Below are 25,225 nucleotides of genomic sequence, written 5' to 3' on the forward strand. Positions count from 1 at the left end.
ACTTTCTTGTAAGTAAAGTTTAGATTATTTATGATGACATCTTTTTTTCCACAAATATGAAAGTAGTAGTCAGTGTAGAAGGCATGAAACCAGTTCCTTGCCTCCATGTGACCAGCTTTTAGTAACTTTGTACAGCAGAAGCAGAATGTTCAGTTTTTAAAGGACTGTACAGTATTTTTGAAAAATGGATGTTTTTGTTCTAACTGTTCTTTAAAAATAAGTTGTTTCTTGCAGAAAAGAAACCAGTAGCAGGTAAGCAAAGCTCTTCTTAATTCTGTTCTGTGACCTTTTGTTCAGAGAAGGTTAATTAAACTTATGTCCTCTTAGCATGACCACTTTTATATTAGTGTTAGGTTTGTATTATTTGGGAATGTTCACATTTTTATGGGAGGGAAATAAACAGAAGATGTAGGTGTGTTGTGTTGTTTTTTTTCCCCTTAAATTCTGCTTATCTTCTGTAGTCAATACGCTATAAAATTACTGACTACTTTTGACCTGTGTTCTTTCTCTTTCTTTCTGAACAAGCACTCCTATTTGGACAGGGAAACCTCCCTCCTTCTGAGAAACATTGCAGGAAAGCCTTCTCATTTGCTGACCAAGGTGATGCTTCTTCTTTCCACCTGCATGTGACTGTTCCTATGTAGAAAGTAGCTTTTGCGGTATGCTGTACTCCTCCCACCCCTGCCCTTTCCAGGAACATTTGCATTTACTTAGATTATTTTCCTGTTTGTCCAAGGTGTTTTTGAAGAGCATTTTATTGTTTTTGCACATTTATCAAAGTGTTCAGTTTCTTGGCAAATACTTAATAATTATATCAGCAGGTTAAAAATGCATTAGTTACATAAAGGAAGCATACTGAACTAGGAGTTGTTTTGTTCCTATTCCATTCAATACTTTAAGAAAATAAAGAGCCGCAATGGTAGAAAATGGAGAGTATTCTGTGCTGTTAAAATGCACTAGTATCCTATAAGGAAGCTCAGTCACTTTATGAAGATAAACTGTAGCAAGTAATAGGATTAATTTATTTTAAACAAAGGCAATTTAGATATAATATAGGGTGAGAATGTTATAATAAGACAATAGTATAATGAGCCAGATGTAGACAAAACCTGATCATAAATACATTTTCTTTATGGGTCAGTGATATATTAAGCGGACACAAATTGCTGATCATTTCCTCTGGTTCAATTTAAAAGTTGTGATTTTCATATGTGTTTCCCTTTGAAACTAGAGTAGGAGACAGAGAGCAAGCCAAAAATCTCCCAGATGAAAAATAAACAAAAAGCATGCTGAGATGAAGTTTTACACTGGTGAGAAAACTTTGTTCAATATCTGAAGTGTCAGATATGTCTGATGCTATTTACGTATCTATTTACGTATTTATCTAACACTCCTTGTGTTATTTTTCTAAAAGATGACATGGAGAAAAAAAAATCTTGAACAAACCTGAATTTGCCAAGGTAGATTTTTATCACTTCAAAACAATAGAGAGAATGTTTGATTAGCTTTTAGTTTGCATTTTCCAATAAAAGTTTGGAAATACTGCTTCCTTAGATATCTAAAGATTCTTCTCAGAATGCCCAGTGTGCATCTTGACAAGTTTTTGGGGCTCTAAATAGCAGATGAAGCCACATAGTTTTCTTCTTTTGTGACTGTTTCTTCTAAACCTCAAGTCTATGCTACTTTCCCTTTAGCCTGTCAGCTTCCCCCACTCCATCAATACACACACTTCCATAACCCCAGCATCAATAACAAAGCAAACAGCCATCAAACCAGCAAATCTTGCTTTGTTGCAACACAAACAGAAGCCATAATTTTTTTTTTCACCTCCGTATGTTTTCATATCTTCCCTTTTGGTTATTTAAATACTGAATATGTATTGGTTACCATATGGAACTTCAAGTTTATTTAAAAAAAAAAAAGACAAAGTATCAAATCTATCAGATTATATGAGCACAAACTACTTCATATGAGTGGTTCTAACAATACTCATGAAGTTAATTTTTTGGATTTTTAAATCTTTGTCTTGTCTTATTGGGCTTCAAAGCCCTTTGAGTCAGGTGCTTATGATGACTTTCCTGACATTCTAAGGATACTATTTCTTGTTAACTCGGCATAGGATTGTCTTAGTATAGCTGACCCCTCTACTGACTAGCAAGCATACAGTTCTGATGTGAATACCTTTAGTGGTTCCCATCTGACCTCCTGTAGAGAGAAGTTTCTTTAGTAAAATGATACGATTCCTAGAATCATTGAATGGTCTATGTTGGAAGGGACCTTAAAAGTCATCTAATTCCAACCGTCTTGCCATGAGCAGTGATTGCATTCCACTAGATGAGGTTGCCAAAAAGCTGCATCCAACCTGGCCTTGAACACTTCTAGGGATGAGGCATCCATGGGTTCTCCTGAAAACAATTCTGTTCTTCATCTCAGAAACCTCCAACTCCTCCTCACTGTCCAGTTTGTATTGTGCTTGGGACTGTAGGTGCAGGACTTTGCAGTTAGTCTTGTTGAACAGCATGTTCATACAGACCTACCTCTCAAGTCTGTTGAGATCCCTCACAATGACATCCCTTCCTTCGGGCATATCAATTGCACTACTGAACTTGATGTTGTCCAGAGTGCACTCAGTCCCACTGTCTGTGTCACTGATGGAGATGTTAAACAATACCAGTCAGTACAGACCTCCAGGAAACGCTGCTCGTCACTGATTCCAAACTGGACATCGAGCCTTTGACCGCAACACCTTGAATTTGGCCATCCAGTCAATTCCTTATCCACCAAGCAGTCTGTCCATCAAATCCACATCTGTCCATTTTAGAGAGAGGGATGTTGTGTGGTGCAAAGCATTGCATGCTTTGCAGTCCAGGTAGGCCTCATCCTTTGCTCTTTTCTGCTAATGCTGTAATCCTGATGTAAAGGCTACTGAGTTTGTCAATCATTATTTGCCTTTGGTGATGCTTTACTGGCCGCCACCGGTCATCTCTCTGTTTTCCCTGTGCCTTATGGGTCGTCTGCACCATGATCTTGCTGGGTACAGAGGTGAGACTGGCTGGCCTGTAGTTCCTCAAGTATTCTTTTTTTCCCTATAAAAATAGGGGTTATCTTTCTCTTTTTCTAGTCACTGGACTGCCACAGCTTTTCAAATATGGTGGATAAGTGACATTGTTGTGACGTTAGATAAGCCCCATTATGAGAGATGCCATCCTAAGAAATAGGGCTTTTATTTGCAATTGTAGTTAGGCGTTAGATCTATTACACATATGATCACATTACAGCTCTAATCTGGTGTCTCTAGCCTGCCAATTAGTTGTTTTGTCTTACTGTTTCTTGTGTTCTTCCCCTTCCTTTATCTACCCCTTATATTCAGAATGAGGAGATTTTGAGAAAGAAATATAAATCTTGTCCTCTGATAATGTAATTCCTTTTAACAATTCTAGAAATGAACTAGGTTCTTGTTGTGTTACAGTCATGCCTAGACACAATTCATTTTGCAGCACGTAGAAGATCACAGCCACCCCAAAAATTTACATATCTTTTCATTGTGCTGGTCTCTTCATTTTTAAAAGTATTTCTGTGCTTTATTGCTCACAGCATTTACCCCACATCCCACCTTCTTTTTTTTTTTCTTGAAACAGAAGTAATACATATCAGTGAGATAAATTACAGAATATTGAAAACAAAGCAATTAATCTTTAAAGTCTAAGCTTCAGGCTTGTTTGGAAGTAAGCCATCTAACTTAGCTTTAGAATTTGAAATCTGTAATTCTTTATGGCTATGAAATACAGAGCAACACAGACAAATAATTTTGGGAAGTATTCAGGGCTTGAATATATTCTAGCCTAGGACATGCAAATGGGAAATAAAATTCCATGTCACATTTCTGAGTTATCAGTTATTTAACTGTTCTGATGCATGTGAAGCTTAGACTACATTCAGGAAGACAGATGATGGTGATTTAGTGATGTAAAGATGTAGATACGAATGTCAGCATCTTCAGAAAATGTCTAGTAATATCTTTCTTCTCTTGTTGACCTGAAAGGCAAATAAGCTTGTTATGAGTGCAGATTGCCCTGGTTTTGTAGGTTTTGGTTACTACACTGTGTAATCCCTCCAGACATGAGAATAAATCAGTTGCGAAATGATCTTCATGCATCTCAGGTCAGTCTGGTTCGGATATGCTTGTTACTGAACCTGTGTAAGTGAAATCCTTTGCAGTATTTTTTTTTCCCCGCTCTTAAATCACTACTGATTTTGTCAAGCCTAGTATAGGCACTTTTTCAGGGAGACAGCATAACATATGTCCCTGTTGTATAAGGTTCTCCTTTGCTTTACACTGAAGTATGCATTCAAGTATGCATTCAAAATGGTATGAGGTCTAGTTGGAGACCAGTAACCAGCAGTGCACCACAGGATTCGGTACTGGTCCAATACTGTTTAACATCTTTGTTAATGATCTGGTTGATGGGTAGAGCGTACCCTTAGCAAAACTAGGAGGAAGGGAGGATATACCAGATGATCATGCTGCTATTGAAAAGAACCTTAACAGGCTGGAAAAATGGACTGACAGGAATTTTGTAAAGTTCAATAAGGAAAAGTGTGAAGTCCTGCAGCTGGGGAGGAACCACCACAGGTACCAGTATATGCTGGGGGCTGCCCAGCTGGGAAACATCATGGCAGAATAGAACCTGGGGGTTCTGGTGGACATCATCTTGACAGTGAGCCAGCAGTGTGCCCTTGCCACAAAGAAAGGTAACAATATCCTAGGTTAGATTAGGAATGTTGCCAGCACATTAAGGAATATGATCCTTCCCATTTAACCAGCACTGTGGTGGTTGCACCTGGAGTACTGTGTCCAGTTCTGGGCTCTCCAATGGTAGTTATGGAGATAGTGAATAGAGTCCAGCAGAAGACTATGAGGCTGAAGAAGTGACTGAAGCTTTTATTCTAAGTGGAAAAGCTGAGAAGGTTCAGGGGCGATCACATCAATGTGTACAAATACTTGAAGGAAGTGTATGAATATGGGATGGAGGCGGACTTTTTTTCACTGGGACATGACAAGAAACCATGGGTACATGCTGCAATGCAGGAGGTTTCCTCTGAACATGAGGTAGACACTGAAGTTTACTGAGCACTGGCGCAGGTTGCCCAGAGAGGTTGGAGTCTCAGTCCTTGGAAGTATTCAGTAGCCTTTTGGTCATGGTCCTGGGGAATCAGCAGTAGGCGACCCTGTTTGAGTAGAGGGTTGAATAAGCTGACCTCAACCATTCTGTGATTCTCTGAAAAGTGGGAAAAGCAGGTTTCCCAGAAATAGAGAGATACATTCTTAGATTTGGATGAAACTACTTGTTTCATGCTGTATGATGTCCTGTGTAGCAGTAAGAGCTGGGGGAAAAGGCAAAGGAAGAAGAGGGACATTTGGAATTATCTTTCCAGTTAACTGTTATACATAATGAAGCACAGTTTTCCTGGGAAAGACTAAACATCTTCCTGCAGATGGGAAGCAACAAATAACTGAACTTATTTTGCTTTGCTTGCACTCAAAAGTTTTGATTTATCTATTAAGCTTTTGTTATCTCTGACCATGAGTTTTTATGCTCTTCTCTTCCTCATCCTACTCAGGGGAAGTGAACATGGAGCTGTGTGCAGCTTAGCTGCATACCAGTGATAAGCCCACAACACTTAAATAGTTGTAAATTTTGATCAAATGTGAGAGACTCTGGGGAGGTTTGTAGACACACTTCTGCACTGAAGTTCATAAACAACAGCTATCTGTCTCTTGCCCTTTCTTCTTGTCCTTAATAGCAGGGGAAAGATCTCTTCTCTAAGAGCTCTTGGTAAGGGACAGTGTGACTTTGAGATGCAGTTAAAATGTGACCTGTGAAAACAGGTCTGTCTGCTTTTGAAATGACTGATGGACACTGAGTGGTCTTCTAAATTTTTCTCCTCCCTTTTCGGTTAAAGTAAAAATCACAACCTTGTGTGTCCTTGTTTTCTTGTGTGTTGTATCATCACCATAATTTAAGCATTTCAGGTAGACTGTTGTCTCAGACAGTCTCAGGCACAATCCCCAAAACCACCCTACTGCTTCACAAACATTTCCATGCTTATTAATGCGATGGAAATGCTGTGACAGGGAGTTAGAGAAGATGCTATATTGAGTTGGGAAGGGAGAAGGCGGTATGTGGAGAAAGGGACTGCCACCTTAGCGAGGTGGGCTTCTCACTGTGGAAGTGGGTGCTGAACCCTCTAACAGTAAGTGAGCTTTAGAAGAGAGGAGTGTCTTTTTTTCCCTCTTGCTTTCCTTGGATTTAGGTTATTTTTGGTTATTTTGAGGCAAAAATACAATTTAAAAAAAGTTTGAGAATGATAAAAAGCTAATTTTGCAAACACAAATTCAGTGTTCGTAAGTGGAACATTGCTGCGCATTGTTTTTTAGGGTGGGAATGTTTTATGAATCTTAATGAATTTGTCAGGAAATCCAATGCTGTAGTTCAAAATCATTTTGAATTGGGGCAGGGGATGATTCTGCTAACTTATGCACTCATCTAACTTTTGCCTTCGAGTGCTGATTATGTATATGCTTGTTCAAGTAAAAAATAAACAGAAAACTCTTCAGTGATATTCTGATTGATACAGGCTAAATATAGGACTAATAAAGATGTCTTGAGGTTTGGGGAACATGTAGAATTTGAGATGTTAGTATGATGTTTTGGGGCAAAAGGAACTTCTGCCTTAGTTAAAACCTGGGAGTAAAGAGAATCACTTGCTAAACAAACAATTTCCTTTCTACCTGAGGTGAGATTATGGCTGGGAAAACAAACACTGGCTACATGCTTCTAGTTCTTCAGTGTTGCTCATATACATCTAATTATTCAAGTAAGACTTTACTGAAATAATTTAAATATTAAACATTAAACACATTTCTTCTTGTATGCGTCTTATGATCTCTGTATCCTCCACGTCACTTCAGTGAAGTGTGGACTTAGCTGTTTACCTCTTGTTGTTTAATTGCTAGCTTTTCTAAGCACTGTAAACTTTTTCAGTAATATTTTCCTCCTTCCTTCTATTCTGCCTGGCAAGTAAGAAGAATCGGTTAATGACCTGTTAAAAGCATACAATGAAACAAAAAATAAACCCCTAACCTAGAAACAGTAAGCTTAATTTGAGCAAATTCATCCCTACCATAGCACATATGTTGCATGCTTAATGTTGAAACGCAAACAGAATATCTTTTACTGCACATTTAACTTGGAACTAGAGCAGGAGATTAACTGTCATACTAATGAAATCTAAACTTGAGATTTTTAGAGTTATTTTTTCCAATGTTAAAGTATAGGGTAAGATAACTAAAAGCTGAGTTACAGTTTAAAAAATAATTTAAAAAGTCTTAAAATTGAAGACCAACATGTTGTGGAGTTGTACTCTTAACTTTAGTTTGCAGTATGTTAAAATAAACAAGTTCTTACCATAAGTATATTACCAAGCATTATTTAAACAGCTTTACTTTTGTCCGTTCCATGTAATCTCAGCAAGGTTTAAAGCCAATGAAGGCTCAAGACCTAAGTGCAAGTATAACAGTACACCTGGAGTTGTCTTTTAAAGAAATAATTTATGTAGTGATTGTAGTGATGTGTACTGCTGCTAAAACAGTGTCCTTTTTCCCAGTAGAGATGGAGAAAACACCAGGTCTTGTGATCTTAGACCTCTGTATCTCCTTTATGTTTTTGTATAACATGTGACTGTAAAGGCAATCCTGTCTAAGTGGGAATTCTGCTGAAAAGCAGTATTTATGCTGCATTCATTTTCAACAAGGTCACCTCCCCCATTGTTTTTGTGGCCACAGCAGCGCTGTGAGGCAGATGTATCAGCCATCCTAGGGATTTACACTTGTACATGTCACTTGTGGAATGACTTAGGCAGCAGTTCTGCTTGCCATTTATATGTGTGTTTATTGACCATTTGGCAACGTGACTCATATCACTCATACTAAAAGGATTTAGCAGTGAGGGGAAGGTTTTGGGAGTGGCTCTCATGGGGAAATATGGATGAGTGGTTCTACTTGGGCAGTTAAGAATAGAATAAGTCACTGTGAGTTTTGAAGAATCCAGTAGTTACTCTATCATTTAAGTGATCAAAATAGATAGTTCTTTCTCCTGCTCTCCTGAAACAACATGTGCCATATCAGCAATGCTGCAGTGTTGGTCTTAAAACTAACTATAAGGTCAAAATGAAATAATTTAAAATGCTTGACTGTCCTGTGCTTTCAGAAGTTCTTTTTTTCATTCAGACCTCTCTTTATAATTTGTGGCTGGCTAAAAACAATTCTTTATTTTAGCATCTTCAGTCTGTTTTTTGTTTAAATTTGAACTGACTTTGTTAAAATGTAACACAGTATAAGAATTCCTGACCTCTGAATCCTTATGTAAGTGTAGTGTGAATTGAAAAGTAATTGCTAGATGGTAGAATAGTAAATTCTTGGAATTGTTTATATTCTAGCATTTTTAAAAGCATTTTAGGGAGTAATAATGGATTATGAACTTTGAGATAAACAGAGAGATTAGTTGTACTGGTGCAGGTATACGAGAGGTCCCCAGCTGATTGACTGCTGCTTTGTCTCGGTTGTTGCTGCAGGTACCTGTGTTCAGTAGCTATAAAGTGCTCTTGCTGGGATGAGCTCTCAGTAGTTGCATTGCACAGGTGCACAGTGAAATGGGGTGGAAAATTGTGCTGCCTGATTTTAGTGAAGAGCAAAACCAAATGTGCTGTCAACCTTTCTACAGCAATGAAAGTTTATGGTTGAATTAATGAGCTGCTTTTTAAACTGTAAATCAAGTCTCTCAAAATGTGTGATAACTTCAGAAAATCTTTTGTTGATTTAAAAACTCATGGATGCATACCATCACTGTTAGAAATATTTTAAACCTCGGGTTTGGGTAATAATTTATTTCTGTAGATGGAAACAACCAAGAAAGAGTACTGTAGAATTCTAGGTGTGTTTTGCATTGAAACAATTTTAAGTGGCACTTTTTTTTTTTCTCTTATAATAGAATACTACTCTAATTTAACCTTTCTATATTCTGTTACGCCATTTTAATGATTAATAAGAATTTTGGTTTCCTGTAGACTAATTAAAAATGTGTTTTAAGGTAGTTGAGTTCCCAAATATAGTTTCAAGTCAATATTATTTCTGCTCATGTGAATTTACTGGTTCCTTTTATTGTCAAATGTTATATTTCTGTGAAGGCAGCTGATTGTCTTACTTAATGTTTCTTTCCAGTGCATAGTATGGGCACAGATGTGAGGGAGTAAAAGCTGCTCCTACCTGTAATAATACAGGTGGCAGAGGAAATAGCCTTTTGTAGTTGATAGGAATGATAGTAGTTCACTGAGAAGTGGAAAAAATAGTTCTATGGTTTTGAGTGTAGCTGAATCTTGATTTTTACAAGAAAAGCAACCATCTAAACACGTAATAAAGCATGAATTACATTAATTCAAAGAAGCAACAAATTAATATGGTGTGCTGGCTATTTTGAGATGGACTTTGCTAGTGGAGAAAAATCTTAATTTTTCTTTTCTAAAAAGATTAAATATTAACAAAGGGAGCTTTTTATTTTAATATTTGTTTATTGATCTAGTGGTTTTATTATTATTATTATACTTTTACATATTATCCTCAATAAAAACCCACATTTTAGGACTTACAAAATCTGAAACTTACATGTGATCATAAGAGGAGTGGTTGCTTGTTTATCTGGTCATTTCAATTCCATTTTGAATAGACCTAATAATCCACAGAAATTATAGCCAGCTAGTAGTGATCGTATCACGATATACAGGTTTTCTTTAGTAACAGATAGAATAGATAGAATAGATTTACTTTACTTGAATTTTTAATGTGTTTCTGGTTTTAGCAAAACCAGGTTCCTATCTTAGAAGAGCACTAAAGAAAAGAATCCCTGTTTGCTTTATGGATCTTAAAATAATTCAAGCAAAGAGAAGTAGTCTAGATTTAGTAAAGATGAAGTGTCCTGCCTACTTATTGCTAATTCTTCTAAACCCATGGCATAGCGTGAAACCCTATTTGAAGGATTTGTTTTCAGTACTTTCTTTATGCTCTTGTATTTGTCGTACGTCTATTGGCTGTAAGTCTGTTGGTTGCTCTCAGTTGTGAACTGTTGTTGAATGTGTCTTGTCCAAGACCATGACTTTAAATAAATATGGTAAAGTACTTGGTAATAATGTGCTAGGCTGTTTAGAATAGAGAGAATAGAGATAGACCAAGTGTGCATATATAAAATATATACTTCCAATATGTTATTTTGGAAGCAATGGCATTAGTATTTCTAAGTGTCAGACATGTAAAGTAACACTTCTTAAAAATAATAGTCTTCATCATTGCTAACAAATAGTTGTGGAATTATAGGTGGGTGAGTTTCAGTTGTATTCAAGTGCGGTAGCTTCAAAATTAAATCCACTAAAGCTCACCTGGAGTGTGTTTAACTGTAATTTGGTGTGTCTTGCCCCCTCAGGAGGAACAGGCTGCTAAACTGAAAGCTGAGAAGATTAGAGTGGCGTTAGAGAAGATTAAAGAGGCACAAGTGAAAAAGGTAAATTATTTATGCTGTTTTATGAGTTTGTTTTTTTTTTTTTTTTTTTTTACACTTTTTCACCTGGAAAATGCAGGCATAATACTTCTCATTTGTGTCTATTACCATTAAGATACCTTAAAGAAAACAGGAATGCTGTAGTGCTCTGATCTAGAGTGATAATGTACCTTTTCATCTAGACGCCAGACAAAAAATCCTAGCATATCTAATACAAATATGTTTTGCTTAAGGAATTTTGCAGCCAGTGTGCTGTTAGAATAGTTTGCCACCACAGCTGAAACAAAGATTTAGCCTCCTGAGACTGTCTTTGTGTATTAAGCACTCTCACCTCAAAATGTGAGTTTCTTCAGAAATCCCTTTTTTACACATGTGCATCGTTGGATTTTCCAGTGATAAATAGAATGCAAGCATGTCAGATTACAGAGAGAGGTTACAAAGTGAAGGAAGTGTGACATCACCTGATGCAGTATCAAAGATTTTAAGGCGCTCCTTCCAGATTTAGCCTTCTTATTTTAATTTTGAAGCATTTCAGTAATTTTGTCTTCTATGTTTAGTGTTTATAAATCAAAACCTGAAAAAATGTCCTGAGTTGGAAGATGAGAATTAAAAATTAGTAGTACTAGTGTATTATAACTACTGCGTTTTAACTTTTGCAGCTGAGCAAGAAGCAAAAAGGAAGCAAGCAGCATAGTAATTTGCAAGAAAAATCTATTATTTTTTTTATTAGTTGAAAAAATAACTGTATTTTTCTTTCTGGGCAGTGATCTCTTCAAAGTGGACTCTGAAAAGCCATTGTGTTTTAAAAGTAGATTTGTTTTACACTAATGCTTAATGTCTCCAGGAAAATAAGACAGTATAGGTATGCTGCATATATGATAACGTTGTTAGAAAATAGGGAAAAAGCAGGCAGAAAGCTTGACTTGCAAATCTGAAGAAATATGTTCTATGTAAGTTTGTGCATAATTCTTGATCTATGCTTGTGCCTCCTACATATTTTTCTCTTTGTGAGAAAATTGTCACTCAGATATTTATGGGTTTTTACGTTTTGAGAAGAACGTTGAATGATCTGAATATTTTATGTTATTTAACAAAATCTTAGAAAAAGGCCTCAAAAAGTACATTTTTACTTGAAATGTAGAAAATGTGGTAAGTTGAACCTCTTCGTTTTCTTCTGATTTTTCTGCTCAATAGTTGGTGATCAGAGTCCACATGTCTGATGACAGCTCAAAAACAATGATGGTGGATGAGAGGCAGACGGTGAGACAAGTATTAGACAATCTGATGGACAAATCACATTGTGGTTATAGTTTAGACTGGTCGTTGGTGGAAACCATCTCTGAATTGCAGATGGGTAAGTAATTTATTTATAAACGATTATAATTCTTATCTGTTGATGTGGTACTTATGCATATCTGGGTCTTCAGAATAATATAAATTCTTAACTTCAGAATATTTATTATCCAGTGCTAGGAATCTTTTTCATCATAGTGAATTTGTTTGCCAGACTATAATTCTTCATGAACTTTACTACACATTGTTTCAAATGGACATGGGAATGTTTTCTTCATTGGTATTAAAATGATGTCTAAATTTGAAGGTTTGATAGAGGAATTTTAATAATGTCTAGTCACTGAACCTCTTGGTTTTGATGTGTTCTTCATGTAAGAGTGAGAAAAAGAATAAAAAAAAAAACATACAAAAAAGTCTGTTAGAGGATAACTCATTACCCTATGAATCTTAAAGATCTCACCCAGACCTTATGAACTTCCTATGCTGTTCCTCTGTTATCTTAAATCTTAGTTCATTCCCTACAGATGGCATTTTGTTTCATTCACTCTTCTTAGTATTCTTAATTACTGAGGATTTTGAGTTTTCCTCTGTCATCTCAGTCTCCTTTAGTAAGAGCTCCTTGATCTGGATATGGTGAGTGCCATATGCTCTCTGTAAAAATGTGCTGTAATTGATTTGGAGAGGAATATGTTCTGTTTTAACAGGCTAATTATATGTTAAGTAAGTCCCAAAAAATTCTGAAAACTGTTTTGCCTAAGTGACATTATGGCCTATATGAAAAGGGAAATAATTGCTGAGAGCAAGATGTTACTTGAGAATCTTTTAAAGAAGAATATTGGTCAGTGATTTCCCAAAAATACATTCTTAGGATAAGAATTTTCAGGTGTTTCTCTACCACTTCAGTAAATTTTCCTCTTTTTAAAAATCCCTCTCTTCCTTTTTGCTGATTTTCAGCGTCCCGTACTGGTGATAACCATCTCAACAGAGAGGCATAGTCCATTTTCCAAATTCTTCTACCATACTCCTACTAACTATGGTTATTCTACCTTTCAGAAACATTTTGTTTTCCCTCTAATCATTGCTTATTACTTTTTTTTTTTGACGCTTTATGAGTGAGATAGCAACTGGGGATGTAGATACAAAATTAATGCTGAAAAAGCTGCCTAATAAATTCCTCTAAGAACTCTGTTAACCAGAGTACATGTAAATGTGATTGGCTTTTTTATTTGTTCTTACAACATCTCAGATATGTTATTTGAGTTTGTTGCATTCATGTGGAATAGTTAGCTTTGTCAAGTTCAACAGGTGGGTTATTCAGGTTTCTTATATGGATGGTTACGTAAACCTCAAAGAGAGAAGTGAGAGTACTGAGTGTGTGTGTGTGTGTGTGTGTAAAATTAAGCTAGGCACTTACCAATGTTCACTACATTCTTTTTAGTTTGTGTTGTAAATTTCTTCCTCATTTTAGTAGGTCTTAAAGTGTATTTTCTTTCCATACGTGCCTCGTCTCCCCCTGGTGAAATTACAGTGCAGCTTATTTCACAGAAAGTGACAGATTAAAATGTTTGCTCTTTTATTATTGCTGCAGAAAGGATCTTTGAAGATCATGAAAATTTAGTTGAAAATCTTCTCAATTGGACAAGAGACAGTCAAAACAAACTAATGTTTGTGGAACGTATAGAGAAATACGCACTTTTTAAGAATCCCCAGGTAAGCCTGAGGCTTATGTTGAGTGCATGTATGTGTATGTCTGATTGCAATTTCATAATACTTTTGTTAGCATTCATTTTAATATTTCTATTTTGATACTTGTGTATATATAAAAATGCCAGGCAACTTTACGTCTCAGTGCCACATACTCCATGCTGTGATTGATACCAGATTAGATGTCTAACAGAAAAGCCCGAGCCAAAGCTGTTTCCTAATGTATTTGTGAGCAATTTTAATAGTGATAAAGGCAGACGGTTTCATGGCAATTGTACTTAGTGCTGTGCACAAAAATAAGCATACAAGCAAGGTATTGGCAGGTATTACTGAGAGTATTGCTACGCCACTGTGTTCTTTCTTTACTGACAAGGTGAACATACTGAAGAGGATAGCCACACTATGGTTAAGTGACACGAGAGGAGGACTTGCACTTCTCTGTGAAAGTTGGGACTTGCCTCTATTCATCCATGTTCCCTTTTTAGGAAACAAAAGGGTCCTCTTCTCTCTTGGGAATTGATTATTGAGGGATGATAATAGAGATTTCGAAATGTTAGCTACATACTTGATATCCAGCAGCAGTTCATTACCAAGGAGGCAACTCTTTGAAGAATTTGGAACTGAAAAGTATTGTATATACTATAATTTGATCTCTTCTAACTCTTAGTAACCACTTGCCACTTGAGGTCATGGATTATTTTTATATTGGTATGGCATTTATGTGGTAACTTCTTGGATCTGGACTCCCTATTTACCTAGTAAGCTGAGTAGCAATTTTGCATGGACATCCTTTTGGACACTGTAAATCTACTTTCAAGCAAAAATGGAAAAGTGGGTCTTACTCTAGTGCTTTGTTAGGAAGCTGCAAAACTCTGCAAAAAAAATTGTTTTAAGACTGTGTTGTTGATAAACATTTACTACGTTACATGTAGTATGCACTGTCAAGAGCACAAGACACCAGCCTTAAAACCAATATTTTAGTACGCATATTTCACCTTTATTTGAAGGCTTGATCTGGAACTTATGAATATTGTTTTCTTTTTTTTTTTCCAGTAAGAGCTAGAGGTTAAGAAGAAAGTTTTCATTGTCTCTATCCTTTCCAAGCTGAAGAAAAGCACAGGAGTAGTTCTTAAATAAGATAGAGTACCTGTTGCTTTTTTGTCCTCTTTTTAATAAGACAAGGAATATCTAGCAGTTCTCTGTGAAATATTTTTATTCAGAGAAACTCAGCACAAGGTGAAAAGACATGCATTTCTTCTGCATGTGTTTCTGTCAACACACAAATAATGTCAAAATTTAACACATTTTAAGATCCTGCGGCATTTTCAAGTTCACACTACTTTTATTTCTGGGTATGTTACACCAGTCAGCTTGCTGTGTGGAAAGCCAGGAAAACGTTGTTATGAGACTATTGCTTTAGGGTAACAGTTGGGACTGATTGGTACTTCTGGAAGAGGTGGTTGTTATTAAGTTCCATGTATGATTTAGCCATCTGATAGTTTCAACTGGATTATAAAGTTTTGTTTAATTAGAGTATCATTCTTAACACTTTTTCTTACTCCTACAGAAAGGCAAATGAGAAATGTTATTTGGCTTTATTTCAGAATGCCTATAGAAATCCTGACCTTTCTCTTGTTACAGAACTATCTTCTGGGGAAAAAAGAAACCTCTGAGATGGCAGACAGAAATAAAGAGGTGCTGCTAGAGGTGAGACTGTCAAAATAAAACAACATCAGCATTTGAAACTAAACTCTAAAACTTTGTGTATATTGAATCTAATGGATGGATCTGAATGGGAAAATGGAATATGTTACATTTGAGGAAAAATAACTATTTTAATGTCACTGTATTTCATATAAAATAGATTACTTGAATTGTGTCTTTATTTTCTTTGACAACCAAAATGAGGTTACCTGTAATGGTGGTTAAACAGTTGAAATCTGGAGAACTACTGCTTATCTGTTGACCTGAGATGACAGAATTTTTTTTTTAGCACCCTCCAAATTGTTACTCAGTACAAAATTCTGTAGTGTTGGTTCAGTGACTAGTCCATGTTAGAATCTTAAGTTTTATTAGTAAGCAAAGTAGTTTAAAAACAATTTCAATTACGTTTTAAAATAAACCACTAAAAGTTAGATTTTAAAAGTGAGTGAGAGAAAGGGAAGTTATTTAATATTGAACCCATCAAATAATTTACAGAACTAAGGACAACAAAAAAGGAAGTGCGGAGCAAAGAGATCAAACAAATTGTAGCGTTCATAAGCTGAAAACAGAATAATTTTGAGACATTTTTGTAGAGACGTATCTGTGCTGAAGTGTAATAGCTTCCACTTGATCATATTGCACAGAGAAAAACCTTTCCTTATTAAGTGTGCATTCCTTAGATGCAGAATTTCAGTCTCAATAAAAAGCAAAACAAAACACTGCATGCTCTACATTCTCTTTCTGTCAGTTTTCAAACCACAGTTTTTTATCTACAGGAATGTTTCTGTGGAAGTTCTGTAACTGTGCCAGAAATTGAAGGAGTTCTGTGGCTGAAAGAGGATGGTAAGAAGTCATGGAAGAAACGTTACTTTCTTCTACGAGCTTCAGGAATCTACTATGTTCCTAAGGGGAAGGCAAAGGTATGCTATTTTAAAGCAATTTACCTGTCTTGTTTTTTGCTGATAAATCATTTGGGCACAAGAGTCAGCTTTATTAGCTGTGTGTCCTGCCCAGAGCCACATCCTTTAATTAAAAGTGCATTGAATTATAGATTTACAATAAATTACTGCAGTGACACTTGATATGAATTGTCTCATCCCAAATTAAAAAATGCAAGACAACGGGGGTCTGTTTTTTGAGTGAATTTGGGCTTAGGCGGTCAGAAACACCCAAGATTCACTGAGATTAATTAACAGCAAATGTAAAAGTTCCCAGACAAATCAGTCCTGTTTAATCCGTTCTGATACCAATGCTGAGTAATTATTAGCAGTCTGCTATAATTGGTTGTCAAGAGGCAAAATACAAATGAACACACACAGCAGACAGAATTTGAAAAAGTCTGATGGAAGAGTTTATGCATGGCTATATTCCCTTGCTGTACTGGTAGTGTTAGAATCAGATTGAAACTAATGATAGTATTATATTAATCTTGAATCTTAACACTAGAGTGGTTTGATTTTTTTTTATTTTTTATTTTTTTCAGTGTTTGTGGTTTTCTTATGTAGCTGTTTTGTAAATTAGTATTTTTGTACTTAATAGGTCTCGCGGGATCTCGTGTGCTTTCTACAGCTAGATCATGTCAATGTTTACTATGGACAGGACTATCGGAACAAATACAAAGCTCCAACAGACTACTGCTTAGTGCTGAAGGTAAGAGAATAGTTGTTGCCTGTTCTGTGCTCCTCCCCAGACTGATGACTCCTTGTCTATTTAATCGTTCTCTTTGTTCTCAAGTATTACACCAAAATCTTTGGCAGCTGCCTTACAGCAATGCAGATTTAGTGGATTTAATGCTGTTTGAAACACTAATGTCAGGGTTTTTCTGTCTTCTCAGAGCATAGGTTCAGAGTTGTGCACAAATTGATATTAGTGTCGAGCCTACCCATATTGCCCAACCTGGGGAGACAGGGATGCTGTAAAGGAAGAAACTTCTTAGTGTAAAGACAAATAGAAGTACAAGTAGAAAAAACATTATAAAATCAATGACCTAATCTTAAATTGTAGGGTTATTAATTAATGCTTTTGGTGGTTTTAGATTGCATCAATTTCATAGAAACGTAGTGTGGTTTGGATTGGAAGGGCCCTTTAAGACCTGGTTCCAACCCCCCTGTTATAGGCAGGGACACCTTCCTCTAGACCAGGTTGCTCATAGCACCATCCAGCCTGGCCTTGAATGCCTTCAAGGTGGGGACATCCACAACCTCTCTGAGCAATCTGTTCCAATGTCTCACCACCCTCACAGTAAAGAATTTCTTCCTGATATCTAGTCTAAATCTACCTTCTTCCAGTTTAAAGCCATTTCCCTTCTCCTGTCACTATTTGCCCCTACAAAAAAACAAAACAAAACAAAACAAAAAAAAACACAAAGCAACAGAAACCTTCCTTAACTCTCACACATTGTTCAAAATAGTGTTAGTTCTTGCAAGATAGGTAACTACAAAGCTATTTAAAATATTTTCATAGTATGTTTGTAGCAAGTAAAGTATTTTCATGAATTTGAAAATGGTGCAAGTAACAAGATAGTTACAGTTCAATTTAAATTTTCCTTTTATCATCTTGTCTTACGTGGTGCTGGGTACTGACATCAGTACATTAAAATGGTAGTTGTGCCTGCAGTGTGTGGCTGCCAATCTGTGATGTGAAAAAAACACGTTGCCCTTCTTTTAATAGAAGGCATAATGTTTGGGTCCACTGACAGGTAGATACTGAGTATCAAGTTTGGGACATGAGATTAAGGAAGAAGGCATAACATTAAAATTGGAAATATTTTCTGTGTTCTTATAAGTCACTGGAATAGTTAACTGAATGCAATTAAATGCAAAAATACCACTGTTTGTAGGTATTTATAAGTTACTTGTGTAAAATTGATTTCTTCTGATTGCATGCCACTTTCTATCTGTATCATTTTTACAGATGGAGTGAATTATTTTTTCAAGTTTATTGATCACCCAGAATAAACCAAAGTTTTATCTCAGTAGATTTAAAAAAATAATAATTTATTACTGTCATGAGCATAAGGGAAGACATGAGAATGTTGAAGTTAAATTTTTAACATTAGTTAAAAATTAGAAGAAGAGTGTCCTCCACACTACTGTATGTCGGTGTGAGGGAAGATTAAAACACTATTTGTCTCCCTGCTGTGGTGGTTAGTCCATAGAGCAGTAAAGGAGACAACTCTTTACACTTTGGATGTCTCTTGCTTGCGATTTTTTTACAAGCTGAGACCGTTCTGACTACTTGGCTTGAGAGTAGAAACATGTATGAAGAGCCTCAGGGTACAGAAGGCTCTATAGGTAGGTAGAAGGTGCAGAACTAAAATACTGAAAGACTCACCCTTTCCTAGTGTTTCATACCTGAAGTCAGTGCTCACTGACATGCTGCCAACCTCTGTGTAAAACAGTTCCCCCTACCTCCTGAAATGCTTTCAAATATTTGTAAGTGAACTCAAAACATGTACTACCATTCAAGAGCTTCCAGCAGTAGATTTGTCTTTATAAAACTTAGCAGTTAAATAGCTCTCTTTACATTCCTACCCATTAAAATAATGGTAATGGTTAATGTTTTTATGCAGCATCCTCAGATCCAGAAGAAATCCCAGTATATCAAGTATCTTTGCTGTGATGATGTAAGAACTCTACACCAATGGATCAATGGCATCCGCATTGCTAAGGTAATATCCTCCAGCCAGTCTTCCACTGTTGTCGTGGTCTGTATGAAACTATTTACAGTTATTTGGCAAAACACATGCCAAATCCAACGTGCCTATACTTAACTGTTCTGAATGTCAGCTATATGATCTTGTTACATATTTAATTCTCTAGAGAAAACGAACCCTTTCCTTCTATTTCTGATAACCTTAATTGTCAAATGACAAAACTGATATCTTGGCTTAATTTTAGCCAGCTCCCTTAATAGACTTTAAAAAGAAGGCTTATGGGGAAAAGAAGAGACTTTGGGTTTGACATAATTGTTTTTAATATCTCCATGTTAGTTTATTCATTGGCCCACTTCTTGCATTATCTAGCTGGTTTGATTCTGTCTGTTCTAGCATAAACATTTTTTTAAATTTCTTTTAGCAATTCATTAATAAAAATGCAAAAGTTTTTGGGGGGGAGGAAGCTGCCACTGCTGTTAAGTTAAGCAAAACGAAATTTGCACTGAATTAATTCTGTGTGAAATCCTTCACAGAGAGTGTGCTTTTTTGTGTCTGGGTGTTTCTCCTTTTTCTGAGAGGGGGGAAAAAGGTAGAACAGAGAAGCTAAAGTTGAAGATCAACAGACCAAAAAGGGTACACAGCCTATGTAGTAGTTAAATTTGTTTGTCGTTTCACTTAGTATGGGAAGCAACTGTATATGAACTATCAAGATGCACTAAAGAGAACAGAATCGGCATATGACTGGACTTCCTTGTCTAGCTCCAGTATCAAGTCAGGCTCCAGCTCATCTAGTTTGCCAGGTAATTATGTGACTTGTCTCTTAATAGAAAGATTTACTTTTTTTTTTGTTACCAAATACTTGGAGACTGCAAGCGAAGCTATTTGAGGGGGGAATGGACTATTAATCTAAAAATGTGTTTTATGTTACTTGCAGTGGTGTGTGTTTTCAGAACTTATAGTACTTTGTCATGCACCTCCAAAAGAGTTTGTTTTTCTGATATGGAGAAGAAGCTTCCTGTCAAATTTGTGATGCCTCTATTTTCATGTATTTGAAAAAATAAAAATCCAGCTCTATGCTTTAATGATGGCTTTTGCTGACTGACATTTTTTAAATTGGCAATTGGGAAATAGTCACTGCCCAAAGAGAAAGTTCCAGACAATCTCATCAGAGATTCAAAATGGGGATTCTGCTTCTGGGGCAAATCTTGTGTGCCTGCAGGAATATGCTCTGTTATTCTGTTTTGTTGTCTAGACAGCAGTCTTTAGTGGGCTGGCTGTGAGGGGGAACATACAGAGTAGTTTGTGGGAACAGTGTCAATTATTGGAATTAAATGTTTAACAAGTGTGATCAGTAAATGTCATATAGAGCTCCATTTAAGCATTGTGGCTTTACTCTTATATTCAGAAACATATGCTGCTTCTTCACTTTCTTTTAAACAGAATCTCAATCAAATCATTCTAATCAATCTGACAGTGGAGTTTCTGACACGCAGCCAACTGGACATGTCCGTTCCCAAAGTATTGTCAGCTCCATGTTCTCTGAGGCCTGGAAGCGAGGCACACAACTGGAGGAATCCAGCAAGGTAACAAGAAGACTTTAGTCTGAGAATCAACACACAACAAAATGCACAAGACAGAGCGTTACCTCTTCCACCTCTGTCTGGAGTGGGGATGGATTTTTTTTTCATCTTTTTTACTCTCTGTTATTTACATACACTGCCATGTAATTGTTTTTTTTTGTTTTTTGTTTTTCCAGGAATCACTTTTTCAGGCAATTCACTCATAGAACTTTCTGTTCTTGTTTTTATTAGTATGCACAGAAGCCTTTTGGTCTTTGAAGGCATGCAACGGCCCTTCACAATAATCCTATTAATTTGAGTTGTATAAAGAACAAATAAAAAGATCAGCTGTTAAAAGCTAACAAATGAAATTAATCCACTAAGATTTTCTTCTGTTAACAAGCCACATCTTTCTACTGTAAAGGTGCAGACAACTGAGACCTGAAGGCAGGTACGCCTGTTTAAGGCACATTCTAGTAGTTTGGATTCCAACGTTTGGTATTATATTGTGTGGAAATGAAGGCAGTAAATACAAATACTGTTAAGCAGCAGTATTAATATCGACTTCATTTGTGGTTAAAAACAGATTTGATATCTCCTGTTGCTGATAGAAAGTTACGAAAGACAGTAACCCATTTACTCCTGGGGGTCTGTGGTGATTTGGTTAGTTTTATGTCTAGTAGTTGACTGGTATAGTGAATACCTTCACAGACAGCAGAACTGTCTTTTCATCTAGTTGGTTGTTAGGCTCAAAGGAATTTCCTGAACAACCATAATATTGGTATTAACTGCAGCAGTTAGGTATGGAAGTATGTTGGCAGAATGTTGCGGGAAGGTATCTTCACTCATGCAATTCTGAATCTTTCTCAGACTGTAGGTTCAAGCTAGAGAAGCAGGCTTTTTAAAAGAAAACCAGGGGTCGCTACACCTGACATTGGTGCATCAGATGAATAACTAGAAATAAGACACAACGCCACGTGTACAAATGAAAAAGTACAGGTGGCGCAATGTGAAAACTGACTTGGCTGTTTTCTTTGAGGCTTGGAAATTTTCTGCAGTGTCTGCAGGCTTGGAAATTATCTGAATGTATTAGCAAAGTAATACACAGCCCAGGAACGTAGCTTGCTGAACTGTGACCCAGATTTTTCTGCTGCATGTGTGCAAAACCTGCTGCATGTTCATCAGCACATGGCTTGTGTATGTGTACAGTATGCATCATTTGTGCAGGGGCTGGGTGGATCAAAAAGACAGGGCATGCGAGTCTGTCTAGCATGTTATCCTACAGAGGTGGAAGAGTGCTGCTATGAGACTGTAATGTTACTGTTTTCTGAAGTTTTGGTTTTCATACGAGATCTTGCTTCTGCATTCTATGAAATTCTGGAGAAAAATTGAATTTTAGCACCTTGGATCACTGCTGTTCTTATCCAGTCCATAGTGCCAATGGCAATTGCTCATTTAAATAAACCCCAATAATTTTTGTTATCTGATTAAAGCATTTTTACGAATAAAACATTCAGACTATTCCCTATTAAGAGCCATCCATGTTTCAAGCTTTCATCAATTGTAATTCCTTTCTTTGTACAAATTTACTAAAAGGTGTATTTCTCTTCCTCACATATAGCACAGGTGAAGGGATCAAACTAAAACATCCAAAGAATCCAAATGAAATTAACCTTGTGAAATTATAATTTGAAACCATGCTAAGAAAATCCTGAGTAAATTGGTCACAAATTTAACTGAAGTAAAACTATAGTACTTCTTTTTTTCTTTTTCTTTTTTTTAACCTGTGCAGGTCTGGCCAAAGGAAGGGTTAGCAATGGAAAATATTTAACTCTATTACACGAAAGGAAACAACAGTATTGATACAATTGTAATTTACATGAAAAGGCATTTGCAATTGTAGATACTGGGACATGCTGGTTTAGGGAGATTAGTCTCCAAACAGTGTCTTCAGAGTTAGTAATTCTCCAGTGCTTTAGCTTTTGGTGACAGAGCTTGCTTAAGAAATATATAAAGGCAGGTTGCTGCAAGTGTCAAAATTAATGGAGGCTTGGATTGTTCAGTATGTCCTTTCCACTTCTGCAACTGTCTCTTCCTCGTGTCACCCTTCTCTTACCCTCTTCAATAAGCAGGGCAGAACAGCATTTCTTGGCTCAGCAGGTTGATGACATTGAGGCTGGTCAGGATGTTGCACTGGCTGGCTATGGTTCTACCTGCTTTTCCCACATTTAAAGGTGCCAATAATTTCACTTCTATTTTTTGAAGTTGAAAATATACTGAGATTTACACATCTGTCATGTTTGACTGAAATTGGCCAATCAGTCCAAATGCAACTGTCACAGGAAGAGACTGCAAACAGTTCAAATGCAAAAGCTTGTTTACTTAGGAAAAACAGCTAAAGAAACCTCACAGCTGCTATTTTAAACAGTAGTTACTGTTATTTTTGTAAGATTTCTGGGATTTCCAGGTAGCCATGATGATATATGATAGAAATATGAATTGAGATAGTATACAGTGCAGTAAGTCATTTTTAAGATACATGAGGCATCGCCTAGCAATAAGGATAAACAAGGACAATTATCTGTTTCAAGGTTTTTCTATAAGCAAAGTCTGATTGAAAAAATTTTCTGATTGTAGAAATGTAATTTGCTTATGTGAGAGTGGGAATAGATTGCCATCCTGAGATACAGTAATCTTTCCCATTGCGTGCTTAATTTGCTCACTGTCTTTGACTGTCTTCAATAGATGAGATAAACCTAAGATTTAAATAGCCGCCTTTCCAAAATGCCAGTAGTCTGTCCAGTTCATATTTTGAAAGACTACTCTGCCTGAAGTATGCTGTGTTCACCCGTGCACATTCATCACAGCTGGGCAGTGAAAAATGTCATTGTCTTGTTTTTCTTGTTAGATTTTTAATATGTTATTTCAAATGAGATGCTACACGTGGTGTCAAAATGAGTGCTCTGTTTGCTTTATGTGACAAGGCATGAAGGACAGTTCCGTGTTTCAGATTCTCTAAAATCTTGCTGTTCAGAGATAGCTGTTCTATTATGCTTCAGTCTCCCTATCTGTTTTATGCTACTTTTATTTTCCTTTTGCCTTTTGCTGTCTCAGGTATCAAAAGTGAAGCTCAGCACAGCTAAGGTCAGCACACCCGTGGTGCCTTATACAGGGCAGAATTAAGGTCAGGGGCTGCTACTTGAAAATACATTAACTTGAGTGATTGGGAGAATGGTAATTACAGACTAACAATATGCAAGAGATGAAGATTTCCCCTTGCTTGTGTGAACACGCTAATGTAGCTCCAGAACTGTGTACACTCTTGCCTTACATGCTTAATATGACAGAAAGAGGCACACCTACTTTAGTTGTAAATTACTATTTACTGTTTCTTACTCTAATATTTTTGTGTTATTCCCGTGCATATAGAAACTGTGCACCTGTGTTTAAAACAATTGTAAGCAAGCTTATGCAGCACAAATGAGCATAATTGGGCTAATTTGTGGCAAAATATATACCAGTGAAGTTAGGTATTGTTTAGTTGTCGTGTTGGTATTACATTTCTAATGCATGATTTTAAGCTGTGCACTGTGAAGATGACAACTTGGCTTGTAGCAAAACCACTTTGTACTAGGTAGTTGTAGTTCTGATAAACTTGAATAATGTCATTATCTTTTTGATTTTTAATAAGAATGTAGGTTTACAATTTTAGAGAAACAATTTAACAAGAACAAAACCCAATAAGTAGACTAAAGCATTGCCTGCTGCTTTTCCATTGCTATTTCCCTTATACAGTTCTCCCCAGTCTTTCTTTTTTCTGAATAACGTAATAGCTGCATGCCTAGCTTTTCTTTTCCAGGCTAACTATCTCTAAGCGTTTTCTTCAGGGGAAATTTTTTTTAGGAAACTTCATTACTCCCTCTTTCTGCTCTTTTTTTTTTTTCTCTTGACAGCATTTGATGTCAGAGCATGTGGAATGGAAGGATCTCAGAGTCTCCATAGAGCTTGCTCTTTATGTGTTTTAGAGCGGTTCAGGATTTCTGTGCTCCGTAATGCTAAGCAGTGTTAAGGCCTAAGCTAACAACATGAAGGCTTGCCAGATGCTCAGGGAGGCCTGGGTATGGTTTAACTCTAGTTTTACTGAGTGAAGAGATGCCTGCAGGCTCTTGCTCTGCATGGTGTCATTTGTTGTGGCCAGGGGCACTCTTCGTTTTGATTCATTATGCTTTCTCACAGGAGGATCAGTAATTCTCACTTGGTACAGCTGCCTGTCCCCCAGAAAAACCTATTTTCTCCCTGATGTTCAGCATAGCTTGGAGTAGACCTGGCCCCGGTGATTCTTGCCAGCTCCCCCTACAGTACTGGCTGTACTGTCCAGTTCAGGCTTGTCAGTGTAAAGGACTATCTCTTGCTGCATTGTTTTCCTAATATTCCTGCATGCTATAATCCTGCCACTTAATTTTTAATGATAGGCACATTTAGATCTTGACTTCATAATCTCTTTGTCTCCCTCCCTCCCTCCCTCTCTCTCTATCTTTTTCTCCCTCTCTACTTTCACTAAAAATCCCTTCCCAATAGGCGCGAATGGAGCCTGCAGGTCGGCCCTTCATCTCTGTTGCACCTCCTGTGTCCCCACAGACAAAAGTGGTGACCCCCTATACAGCATCACAGCCATCCCCCCCACTCCCTCCTCCTCCCTCCCC

At 36.8% G+C, this 25,225-nt stretch overlaps 1 protein-coding gene across 2 annotated transcripts in view; it reads left to right on the plus strand.

Moving 5' to 3' along the window:
- The window catches only part of RAPH1 (Ras association (RalGDS/AF-6) and pleckstrin homology domains 1), a 43,083-nt gene extending 17,940 nt beyond the window's left edge, over positions 1-25,143 (plus strand). Inside the window, exons 4-15 of one of the 2 annotated variants that reach the window (XM_010713507.3) lie at positions 526-600; positions 10,533-10,610; positions 11,802-11,961; positions 13,489-13,610; positions 15,246-15,311; positions 16,085-16,228; positions 16,848-16,958; positions 18,880-18,978; positions 19,643-19,763; positions 20,404-20,546; positions 23,637-23,706; positions 25,101-25,143. In XM_010713507.3, the coding sequence (XP_010711809.1) occupies positions 526-600; positions 10,533-10,610; positions 11,802-11,961; positions 13,489-13,610; positions 15,246-15,311; positions 16,085-16,228; positions 16,848-16,958; positions 18,880-18,978; positions 19,643-19,763; positions 20,404-20,546; positions 23,637-23,705 (1,188 nt within the window). In that variant the 3' untranslated portion in view covers position 23,706; positions 25,101-25,143. Of the gene's footprint in view, positions 1-525; positions 601-10,532; positions 10,611-11,801; positions 11,962-13,488; positions 13,611-15,245; positions 15,312-16,084; positions 16,229-16,847; positions 16,959-18,879; positions 18,979-19,642; positions 19,764-20,403; positions 20,547-20,719; positions 22,055-23,636; positions 23,707-25,100 lie in introns of those variants that run through there. The other variant, XM_010713508.3, reaches the window with a different exon arrangement.
- Positions 25,144-25,225: the final 82 nt, after the last annotated feature.

The sequence above is a fragment of the Meleagris gallopavo genome, chromosome 7 (assembly GCF_000146605.3).
Source record: "Meleagris gallopavo isolate NT-WF06-2002-E0010 breed Aviagen turkey brand Nicholas breeding stock chromosome 7, Turkey_5.1, whole genome shotgun sequence".
Classification (NCBI taxonomy): Eukaryota; Metazoa; Chordata; class Aves; order Galliformes; family Phasianidae; genus Meleagris; species Meleagris gallopavo.